This window comes from Fulmarus glacialis, unplaced genomic scaffold (genome assembly GCF_000690835.1).
Source record: "Fulmarus glacialis isolate BGI_N327 unplaced genomic scaffold, ASM69083v1 scaffold39419, whole genome shotgun sequence".
Lineage (NCBI taxonomy): Eukaryota > Metazoa > Chordata > Aves > Procellariiformes > Procellariidae > Fulmarus > Fulmarus glacialis.
The window spans coordinates 2303-14117 of NW_009233382.1; the positions used below are offsets into that span (position 1 = coordinate 2303).

The 11815-nt window shown below is 57.8% G+C and overlaps 1 protein-coding gene across 1 annotated transcript; it reads right to left on the reverse strand.

The window, feature by feature from the left end:
- Window positions 1-256: 256 nt before the first annotated feature.
- On the reverse strand, window positions 257-9954 carry LOC104082255 (myosin phosphatase Rho-interacting protein-like; the record flags this gene model as incomplete). Its single annotated transcript, XM_009585307.1, has 4 exons — window positions 9802-9954; window positions 6984-7068; window positions 1759-1969; window positions 257-773 (listed from the first exon to the last, which is right to left on the reverse strand). Coding segments are annotated over exons 1-4 (935 nt in total), but the record flags the coding sequence as incomplete, so codon positions are not given.
- Between the last annotated feature and the right edge of the window lie 1861 nt (window positions 9955-11815).

Here is an 11815-nt window from a genome sequence, read left to right on the forward strand (position 1 = left end):
ATGCAGCCACCGAACATCACCCACCCCAGCCAGCTGTCCCCAAAGCAGCCAGGCAGGGTGACACCTGAACACTAGCACTACTAAGGACGTCCCACCGCCTGGTCAGTGTGGATGGGCATCCTTAAACCCAGGAGCACCGTAATACAAAGGGGCTTCACCCAGCAAATACCGCCTGCTCCGTCCAGGGCTGCGGTGGGGACCCAGCCTCGCTGCCGTTGCAAGCATGCAAGGAAGAGATTAGCCACTCATCCCTTACCTTCTCTCATTGCCAAAGAGCCGGGCCACTTCTTCTCTCCCAGGGCTACGGGCCCGGGTTCTCCGTTCTAGCCGCTTCCTCTCCACCTGGAAGGCCTCACGATTACTGATCCTAATGGCCTTGGGAACGTCGGCCAGGGTGGTGTACTGCCGGCTGGCTTTAAAAGAAAGGGGACGCCCCGATTTTTCAGCTCCCCTTCCTACATCTCTGCTGCTGGAGTCCTTGTGCATGGGGCAACTGCTCTTCGAGTCCAAGGAGTTCAGAGAGAAGCTGTGAATCATTCGGTCGCCTGATCGGGTACCTGGGGAAGGAAAGGGCTGGGCATGCTCCTGCGAGGGCGATTTGGGATAACTGTACCTGTTGTTCGGGGTGCTGGGGCTGGGCGGGCTCGGTGGGGGCGGCAGCTGCTGCTCTTCCAGCTTCGAGTCTTGCTTGGTCTTCTCCAAGGAAAAGTACCCGCTCTCGACACGCGTCTTCCGCCCACAGTCTATCCGGTCTCCATTCATGGAGCTCTCGTCTAAGGGACAGAGAAGTCACCGTGCTTGGTTTCAAGTCCAAGTTCTGCTTTCAACAAAAACCACTCTGATTCCACCCAGGACAGGGGCAGGAAATGAGAGCAATGGCGGTCTGGGCCCCAGCCCCACGCTGTGCCACCTCTTGCACCCTGACCATCCTTCATGCCCATGGAGATGGTGGGACCGTCTGCAGGGAACAGGGGATGCTGGTCCAACTCTTGGGTTGGGCTCGCACAGATGAAAGACCTAAACCTTCAAACCAAGAAATGGTCGGCTGCAGTCACCGCTGTGCACCCATTTCCACCCCCGTGCTTCCCAGCCCAGCATCAACCACAGCTCCGTGGGCGCAAGGTGACGGACACCTTGCTCCTGGCAGCTGGGCGGAAAGCGTCCCCCCATCCAAGCGGACAGATAAAGGAAATGGCCACAGCGCGTGGCACCTGTCCATGGCCCCGGCAGGAAAAGTCCCCAGCCCCTATTGTTCCAGGGAGAACAATGCTGCAGCCCCGGTGCCTTCCAGGGTCTCATGAGGGACCAAATGTAAACAGGGCGCTGATGCAGGGGCCGGAGGAGGAAGTAGTGCTCGGGGCTTGGCAGCCCCAACAGCCGGGCTGAGCGCAGCATGGCCCCCGTACCCTCCGGGTGCCCCAAGTGGGGACGCGGAGGGGCTAGAAAAGGCGTTTTCCCCCTCGTTTTGCCCCCAGTGCAAGGGCAGGCAGCCCCTTCTCCCTGCCGGAGCAGGATTGGGCCCCACACTGTGATTTTCCAGCACATGATGCAAACTTTTTCCTTCCTAAACTCCAGCTTGTAATGCCTCGTGCCGGTGCCCGCATGGCAGGGACAAGATCTGCCTCCCCCTCCTTGCTGGGATGCTCCAGGAACCAAATCCACAGAAAACTTTTCCTTCTACGGTCGTTTTCTGCCAGCTCAGCTGCCCGAACCGGGTCACCGCAGCATCACACGGGTGCTGCCACCCCCGTCTCTCACCTTCCTTGCTGTCCAGCAAAGCATCCTTCAGGGAGCTGGCAGCCCCGGCCTGGCCTTGCACCGGGCTCTGCGCTGGGCTGATGCCGCTGCCCCCGTCTGCTTGATCTTTGCCCCTCATTTCTTCCTGCCAAAGCGTGGACTTGGTGGCAGGGACCTTCTCCGCGCTGGGGATGTTGCTGCTGGTCACGGCCATCTTAGCAGGACCGGGCTCCTAAAAAGAAAGAGGGAGACGGCGGGGTTAGAGGGGTTTGTCCCAGCTCTGCACCCAGGGTCCCCATCGGGCTGTCCCCGGAGGCGTGGGTCCCACACGGCTTGGGTGCTGCCCACAACACGTGCCATGATGGGATGGGGACGGGGCTGCTCAGCCATGTGCCACCGCCACATTCCCAAGGGGACAAGTTCGCAGGTGGAAACCCTGCCCCAGGACAGCGTGGCAGCAGGGACGGGTCAGGACTTCCTCAGCCAAAGGGACCGTCGCCGCTCTCCCAGTGAGAGAGGAAACCATCCCGCCCCAGGGAGGGCTCCCGAAACCGGCTGCACCTCCCCATGCATCCAGCTGGGAAAAGATCCAGAGCAAAGGCGAGCCGACAAACGAAGGAGACCTTCGGCCAGGCGCTTCAGCAGCTCGCTGGCTTTGTTTTCAGATAGGAACTGCCCCTCCCGGCATGGCGCGCAGGACGCTGCGGCCACCAACACGTAATTCCTTGGGAAAAGTTCATCTCCTGCTTGCGCGGCCCAATCCCAAGTGGAGCAAAGCCCCAGCCCTTTCCCAGCGCTCAGGGTCCCACGCGGCTCCGCTTGTGCTCCAGCACAGCAACTCTTCCCAAAAGCCGCCTGGTGCATGTGTGGGGCTATGCACCCAAATTCACGTGCAATGCTGCAGACCCCGCAGAGAAACGGGTCTGTCAGGTCCAGACTCACAGGGAACCTGGAAACGCTCCCCTCACCTCTGCCAAAACCCGGTTTGGGGTGACAGTGCATCCTCTGTAATTGATGCAAATCAACACAGCATCCCCTATTTCCCTCTGCATGTCCCCGCTCCTTCTCCCTCTCCCCGCTCCTTCTGCGCATCCCCAGTCCCTCCGCGGGCTGGCTCGCGGGCAGCCGCTGCCTTTCACAAACACAGACCAACACCAGGCTTCTCTCGCGGGTCCCATTTGCCAGGACTGAATTTTCTCAGTGTTATAACTCGGGTCCCATTTGCCAGGACTGAATTTTCTCAGTGTTATAACTAACGTCAGAAAAAACAAGAAATCAAGCTAAAGGACACGGGATGGAGGAGAAAATTAATTCCCTGCCACCAGCAGCTGTGTTGTTTGTTTGTCACAGCTGGTTTGCTGCAGGCCACTGATAAAAAGAATAAAACCCAACCGGCGCTGTACTCCTCCCGGGCGCTTTGGTTACCTAACAGGCCGTTTCTTTTAAAAAGGAAACACAACATTGCATTGAGCTTTATGCTATTTTAAAACAATACCCATCATCTTAAATGCTTCTCTAGCTGATCATAGAATCACAGAATCATAGAATTGTTTACGTTGGAAAAACCCTTAAAACGCGATCCCAATCATTACCCTACCACTGCCAAGTCCACCACTAAACCATGTCCCTAAGTGCCACATCTGCACATCTTTTAAATACCTCCAGGGATGGTGACTCAACCACTTCCCTGGGCAGCCTGTTCCAATGCTTGACAACCCCTTCAGTGAAGAAATTTTTCCTAATACCCAATCTAAACCTCCCCTGGCGCAACTTGAGGCCATTTCCTCTTGTCCTATCGCTTATTACTTGGGAGAAGAGACCGACCCCCACCTCGCTACAACCTCCTTTCAGGCAGTTGTAGAGCGCGATGAGGTCTCCCCTCAGCCTCCTCTTCTCCAGGCTAAACAGCCCCAGTTCCCTCAGCCGCTCCTCATCAGACTTCTGCTCCAGGCCCTAACGAGGGGCTATGGAGTCCATCAGATGATGCCGTTTTGGTGGCCGCAGCCTGGGCAGCCCAGGTTCGGCGCACAGCCCAGAAGAGGCAGCAGCTTTCACAACTCGCTTAGGGTTTGGCTTTGTTCACTAGCAGATGTTTTGCTGTTGTCATATTAAGCTTCTGCATTAGCAGATTATTTTCCTTAAAGCCACCAATAAATCAATGACAATTATCCCCCCTCCAAAGTCTTCGGATTGTGGGAAGTTTCCCAGCTGCTTGTTCCCTTTCCACAGAGCAGGGGGAATCCAGAAGCACCCAAGCCGGCAGCCACGGGCTGGGGACACGGGCTGCAAAGAGCATCCCCTCTGTCCCCGCTCCCTCATCAGCAGAGCCACCCGTGGGTTTTAGTCCTGCACCTTCAAATCGGCATTCGCAGGGCTGCGCCGGAGCAGCCAGGGGATCTCCCAGGGAGCAGGTCCTGGCTCCGTGCACAGCCACAACAAGCAGCAAATGACCTCAATTTAAAAAAAAAATCCCCTTGGAAATTTCACTCTAAAGGAATGCAGTGTCGGAGGTAAACAATCCAGAGTTCACGGGCATCCTGCTCGAGGGGATGCTGCTTGAGCAGGGGGTAGGACCAGACGATCTCCAAGGACCCTTCCAAGCTCAACAACTCTCTCATTCATTGATCTGAAAGCCCAAAACTAATCGCCAGCTCAGGATATATATTTTTATATACTCCTTACACACACCCCCATACAATTATTTGTAGATACGTATTTAATTAGACAGAGATTTGAGGGCCAAAAAGCAGTATACGAACAAGCATAGAAATTAACTCTTTGCCGCTCAGCGGTATGAACAGCTCCAAAAAGGAGCGTGCACCAAAATCGGCAAAACCAGCCTCCAGTTGTATTAAGTATGCCTGGGCACGCTCTGCTTACCCGAGCCTGCCGCACCCCTGTGCAAACCCGTCCTGCAACAGAGGGCAGTGCCTCAAATCCCAGATTTCAGCCCCAAATCCTGTCTCGATTTCCCAGGAACAGCAGGCAGGCAAAGGCAGCAAGCCCAGTCTCTCCCGCTCCGCACCGCTCTGCCGGAACACGGCAAAAGCTGCAAGAGAAACCTGCCCTTTTTCCCCCAAGACCACAACCTTCTTGCAAAGCAAATGTGAAAACACCTCTAGGATTGCACCTAACAACTCCTGTCCAAAAATCTGCAGCTGGAGTGATATTCCCAGCTTTGCCTGCGTTGCTCCCACCCTGGTGATTTTGCAGGGGCAAGATGCAAAATGATGGGGGGAGCTGAAAACGGTCCTGATGCCCCAGGAGCGCCTGGCTGCAGCCAAGCTCTGCTGTAGCACAGACAAGGAAAAACTACGTGGGAGTGGGGAAAAAAGCAGAAATATCCATTGTTTAAATTTTTTTTTTAAAATCACAAAGGTGTCCATCCCTCCCTGGGCGGCTCTCAGACATGATCCGCTGCCGGATTAGCGGGCAGCCGTCTTTAGAAAGAAATCAGGCTTTCTCCGCCGGCACACGGAGAGCGAGCTGAACAGCAGCCAACTTCAGCAGAAGCCATTTCACAGAGGGGGATTTGGTGCTGATTTTCTCCCCAGCATCCTCTCTCCTTCCCCGGACCAGCCGCCTGCATTGGCACAATTCAGGAGACAGAGGAAAGATGCTGCTTCTGCCTTTGCAGGTTTCTCGTGAGTGCCCGACACAAGGCAGCATCCATCCAGCAGCAGGTCCCACATGGAGGTTGGTTTTGCAAAAGTGAATTTGAGTCTTTTTCTGGTGCCACGGGGCTGGGAGTGATGGGATGGAGAGGGTGGAAGGAGGGTAGCAAACGGGACGGGGCTTGGGGTGGACCATGCCGCTCCAAGCCAAGGAGGGGGAAAGTGCCACCAGGCTCCATGCTCACCCCATCCCCAAGCACCTGGGGAGCCCGTCCACCCACGGGGAGCCAGCATCCTTCCCGCAGCCGCTTCCCTTATTTGGTGCTCAGGAGCTCGGATCCTGTACGGTTTCCAAGAAGTTGCCATGGTGATGAAATGTAACCCAGAATGATGTTTTTCTGGCTCTGCGCCCCTTCTCCTCTCCACCCCGTCCCGCTCCTGAACCCAGCCTGGGTTTAGTGTTGCGCCAGGGATGGGGTGAGCATCCCTGCCCTGCTGCATCAGCTTGCCAGGGTGCCCCGAAAGTGACAGCCCCCTCCCTGGGGCTTGAGGACAGGCAACTCGTAACACGTCAGCTCTTGGCCATAGAAGGAGCAGGCATCTTCCCTGGAGCATCACTGAAGCCAGCATTTGAGGGGTTGTGATGACCCCAGCCCTTGGCAGGGGGTGGCTCAGACTTCCAGCTTGGCGTGCAAAAAAGGATCATCTTCCCCCCAGTTTTTTTTTCCCATTGCCCAGAACTTCTTTATCCAGTGAAGTGGTGAAAACCTGGTTCAAACAAACACCCTACAAAACCCACCCATGGCCCAATTTGCACAAGGACCATCCTGGGGACTTCATCGAAGGGGACCTGAAAATCGGGGCTCAGGGGAGCCCCGATGCTGTTTTCAGTCCCCCAGTGCCACAGGCCAGAGGAGCCCTCCCAGGCAGTCCCCCGCGACGGTGGGACGCACGCCCGGAGGTCAGGCAGCCTCAGGGACACGGCTGTTCTCAGCCCCGGCAAGGGACAAGGGTGGCCTTGGGGTCATGTTCCCCCTCTGTGGGATTCTCCCCCACTCAGGCCACGTGGGAGCCCAGCAGGAACGCGTGAGTCACGGCCGGCCCCGCTTTTTACCATTTATAGTCAAAGTGAGCACGAAGCCGCCGCCGGGTCCCTGGAGAGCCCGGCTCCGGCCCCCGGAGCTCCCAGCCTGGCCCTAGCCTTTAGTATTTTCCTTTCATTCCCATTATCTCTGGGGTCATCTCAAAGCGGGTAACCGGAGCCCGATGGAATTTCATCCTGTTTCTGCCGAAATGGCCCGTGAACGGCCCAGCACCTCTCCCTGGTCCCCCACAGGGACCACGCAGCTTTGCGGCTGCTCCCGGGACAGCGTGTGCAGGGCTGGTGCCACAAGACAGCGCCCGGGGAGCGAAACATTGCCCCAAAGCAGCCAGGAAAGCAGCGTGTGACCCCAGGAAGTGATGACCAGGAATTAATTCACGTCCTGCTGCCCTGGCTCACCCCAGCGTCAGAGGGCTGGCAGCCCGCTGGTCCAGCTGGTTTGGGGGGATCTTCCCCGGGAGCAGAGCAATGCCGTGGCCCTGAGAGGGAGGCAAGGGGCTGGGTGACAGGGTGTGTCCCCCTGGGGTTACCTGGGGAGTTGGGGGCTCTACCTTCCTCTTCTTCTTCTGATTCTGCTTGTTTGTCCTCGGATAGACTATCAGCATCTCCAGCCACCTGCAGACAGAGAAAGCAAAAGGTGAGGTCTGTGCCGAAGGGCAGGGACGGGAGCGACCATGGGTGTAACGCAGCTTCCTGCAGGCTGCGGACCCCAAAGCTGTTCCCCTCCACGGGTGGCTCTGACCACACTGCCCGGAGAGACGCTGCCCCATCCCACCTCCGGGGCAGGCTGCCTGCAAGCTCCAGAGACGGAGCATCCACATTTCACCCCTAACCCCAGCGTTCCGGGGTTTGTAACTCGGCCATAAGCACAACTCCGAGCTGGAGCTCAGAGGAGCTGGAGCACACAGAGGAGCTCAGCTTCTCCAACCTGGACAGTACCCAGAAATCATCCCAACCAGCTCCTGGGGGAAAAATGAGGCAAGACAGGAGGGGAGGAGGGATGACCCCAGGGTGCTTTGGCTCAAATGCCACTCACTGCAAGAGCGAGGCCACGGCCAAGGCTGACATGGGACAGGGATTCAAGGATCCTGAAAGAGAGGCGAAAGGGACAGAGCCTCCAGCAGGACCTTCCCCCTTCAGCGATGCCAACGCCCGCACACTGCACACAAAGCGCTTTTGTCCAAGAAAGAATAGCGTGAACTTGGCATTAAGATTTCCATCCCCTGCACAAGTCGCTTTTTTGGGGGACCCTCCTGTGGCCTCCCACTGAGGCCTGACAACCTGCCTCTGCATCTCTGTGAACTCCACAGGGATCCGTGGAGCAAAAAAACAGATGTCCCTCCTTCCCTCTCCTGTTCCCCCCACTTCGCACGCTGCTGCTGTAAAGCGTTTTGAGATGACCACATCAAGTGGGTTTTGGTTAAGCAATAAATGCCAGAAGCATGCAACGAACGTAAAACAAATTCTCCCCCGGCTGGGGAAATCTTCCTGTCGTGCTGCAACTGCAAATGAAACCCGCCTGGCTCGGACCCAGAGTGGGACTGTTTTGGGATGATTAATGCTTGCAGTCAGGAGCAAACGCTCTGCTTCAAAATCCAACGCCGAGCCAATGAACAATAAATCAGCCCCACCTTGCTCTGCAATGCCTCTCCCTCCCGCGTGGCGGGCAGGACCGGCAACAAAAGGCTGAGCTGCGAACCGGAGTGTGGGGAGAGGGAGAAGAGAGCAGGGCATGGGGGTTGGCCACGTTTTGGGGCATTGCCATTGCTCCTGCCTCGGCTGGAGGAGAGGAGCCGGCTCCCCTGTGCCACGACTCCCCCACGGCTCTGTGCCCCGGCTCCGCAGCTGGTGCAATCCCACCGCTGCAAACGTGGCCAGGGGGGTGGCCGTGCCGACCCCACCGCTGCAAATGTGGCCAGGAGGGTGGCCGTGCCACCGGAGGACAGGTCTGCCTGCCCAAGGCGGTGCACGGAGGGGGAAATCACCCACGCTCCCCTGTCTCAGCAGAGCAGGGAAGTTTCAATGCATGAAAACATGCATAGAAAAATGCCTGTTTCAATCAGTATTTACCAAAATGGGGGGAGTCACAACTAAAGAAAATGCTTGGAAATAGAAATCATCTGAACAGAAAGCACTGACTCTGCTGCTGCCAGGGCTCGGGCAAGCAGGAGACGCCGTGCCTCAGAAAAGTGGGAAAGAGCGAGCGCTTCATCTCTTCAGCTTTCTGCTCTAGTTTCAAATCTCAACAAATTTTGGGAGGGAGGCACTGAGCTCCAGACATCCCACATGGAAAACGCTCCCAGATGAGCAGCAGCACCGTCGCAGTCTGTCGCGGCATGCCAGCGGCTCGGCTCTCCCACGGCTCTGCATCCTCACCAGCGCCGTCTTCAACCCAAGCCGGCACATCAACGACGGACAAGGATGTTTCTAGGTCACCATCCAACACCTGGAGTTGGGAAATCTATGGCAATTTCCTCATTTTAGTGGCCTAATCTTCAGCGTTGCTGAGCAACTGCATCCCGGCAGCAGGCGCTCCTATGAGCGATGATATTTTAATCGTCCTCGGAGGTCAGATGCTCCACTGGGACCGGGGGGGTGGGCTGCATCTGCCCCCTCTGCCAGCCTGCCCGCAGGGAGCGAGCGGGGCGAGCACCTCAGATGCACCCTCTGAGCATCCCACAAACGCCCTAGCGTAGCTCAGCTCCCAGGGGGTAAACACCGCTGGGAATGTTCTGCAGCGGGGAGCAGGATATTGCCCAGACAGACAACAAAACTGACCTGAAAACGGTGGCCTTTGTAAGTAACGAGTGACTTAGGAGCATCTCAGCTCCAGGGCCTGGCCAAGGCTCCCGGCAGAGGCTGAGTTTCCTGGAGCACTGGCTCTGAAAGGTGTCCAGCATGTTGGGAAGCCTCAGGCTCCAGCCCGGCATGGCCAAGCATGCGCACTAGGTGCGGAGGAAGGACTTAAATCATCCGCCACTGCACAGGTCTCTGCTAAAGTCAGTGCTCACGCTCACACCATAAATCTGGTAGCTCAGGGGGTGCTCGGGCCCCCGCTCTGCTGCAGAGCACCAGGCGAGGGCAGGGGTCCGCCAGGCAGGGAAGCGGGGAAGGGGAAAGAAAACCTGTCCTTGCCAAAAAGGCAGAGAAGACCAGAGGTGACTGCGAGGCAGCAGCTACACCCGGCCCCCGGGACTGTCCCTGCAGCAGGCTGTGATTGTCACTCGGGGACCAGCGTGGGTACGCACTGCCACAGCACCCGGCCTTGGGCAAGGTCCTACCCGCCCTCCTCTTCCCCTCGGCTAAGGGAAGAGCCCCGCGGCAGCTTGGCCCCAGGCCTGCACTCACCCGCTGATGATCTCCTTGTTCTCAGCCCGGATGAAGTGCTCCTTCTCCGGCGTCAGGATGCACAAGGAGAATTTCTGCCCTGTCCGGCTCTCCCCGTCCACCACATCCGTGCACTGGTTCATGTTGATGGTGCCCTGCGGGAGGGTTGTCGGCTGCGAGGGGAAGAAGAAAGGAGTAACATTTAAGGAGAGAAGAGCAAATGAGTGCAGAGTTGAGCTCTAAAACCTCTCCTGGTGGACACCAGGATCCTACGCACCAAGATGCTCTGCCCACGAGTACCCAGACCCATCCGTGCGCCGTGCCAGCACACAGCAAAGCCCTGTGCCGCACATCTGGGGACACAGACCAGCAGGCACGACTCCTGCCAGCCCAGTCCAACCCAGCCCAGCCCGCTGCTGCCAGCAAGACGAACGCCCAGGGAAGGATGGCTGCCCCGCTGCAGCACAGGGACACCAAGGCAAGGCACCGAGTGGCCGGCTTTGGGTTTGCAGCTGCAAAACCGTCTGGGGTGGTGGGGTGGCAAAGCAGCAAGGCCCCCCTGCCCTCAGCGTGGGATGGCTCAGGCACTATAGACAGACAGACAGACACACATGCCAGGTTTTTCCCATTAAAGTTAACAAAACATGGGGAGGGAACTGTAGCATGGCAGGGACCTTGTTTGTCTGACGGGCTTTGCTAATACAGTGTCACCTCCTGGAGTCCTTGCTCCAAGCAGACACAGCGGAGTGGGATGGGTGGTGGCCCCCCTGGCCCGAGGGGACACGGAGGGACCCAGAGGGATGTCAGCACTGACAAGAGCTGACAGGTCCATCTGGAGCAGTGCCGGCTCATCCGATTACAGTGCAGCCACCCGCTCCCAGTGCATGGCGCCCGCAGCCCTCCCTCCCCAGGCGGCGATGCCATGTCTCCCCCATCCCCAGCCTGCCTGTGCCCCACCAGGCTCGGTGACACTGGGGTGCCCCCCGCATCCCAGCACGAACCTGCACCTGGGGCATAAATGAGTGGGCAGAGAGACTCCTCTGAGCTGCCAACGACACTGAAGGAGCACCCAAAGCAGCCCATGGCCACCTCCTCACTCCACCAAAGCCTCCTTGCGCCCTCCAGATGGCCAGGCGAACGGGGAGATGGATTTTTGGCAGATGTTGTTAAGGTTTTTACCATGGAAACCAGCTCCCCTGCCAGTAAAATCCCTCCAAAAGCAGCCTGCACCATGCAAAGAAGGGGCAACTGGGGAGAGCTCAATGGCCCCAGCCTACAACCCCAGGAAATTCAGATCAGCCCCCCCTAAGGCCTCCAGTTTACCCATCGGCACGCCGTGGGAAATAGCCCCCTTCCCCAGTAAAAGGGCTTTCCCTGCAGCTGTGTCCCCGGGCGGGAGCATCCTATGACAGCCCAGGGTGGCATGGAGCCATCACAGGTGCTACAGCATCGATGTACACACAAATGGGACCGGTCATACATCAGGGACATCTCCTCTTTTCCTCGTGGAAACCAGCATCAGCACCCACAGACCCCACGGGATGGAGGGAGGGAGGGAAAGCAAAGCCGAGCCTAGACCTCCCTGGCACGGCGCATGCACAGCCGCCCACCCTGCGCCGCCGCTGCTAGTCAGCTCCTAAGAGGATTTTTTGTCTTAGACAACAAAAATAAAACCCCACTTTCCGGGAGCTATAAGAACCCAACGGAAAAACTTTCTCCTGCTCCAAGTGGAGTCTTAGAAATGTTTTTGTCTCGCTGGCCTTTGGCACAGCCAAGGGCTCCAGGACTGTAAGGTCTGGGTCTGACCCCCTTCCCTACCCAGAGCATTTTTGCATCAGGGAACGCAACCGGGACGGGGGAAAAAGGGAATGAGGGCGGTTCCAGGAGGGAGCCCCAGTCCTTCATGGGGACCCTGGGCTACTCAGTCCCTCTTGCCACAGGCACCCCTTGACTCCCTGGAGACCCCGCAGGGATTTGGCAGGGAGCTGGTACAGGAGGAGACGGCTCCCTGCAAAACCCGCCTGCTCTCCTCCCT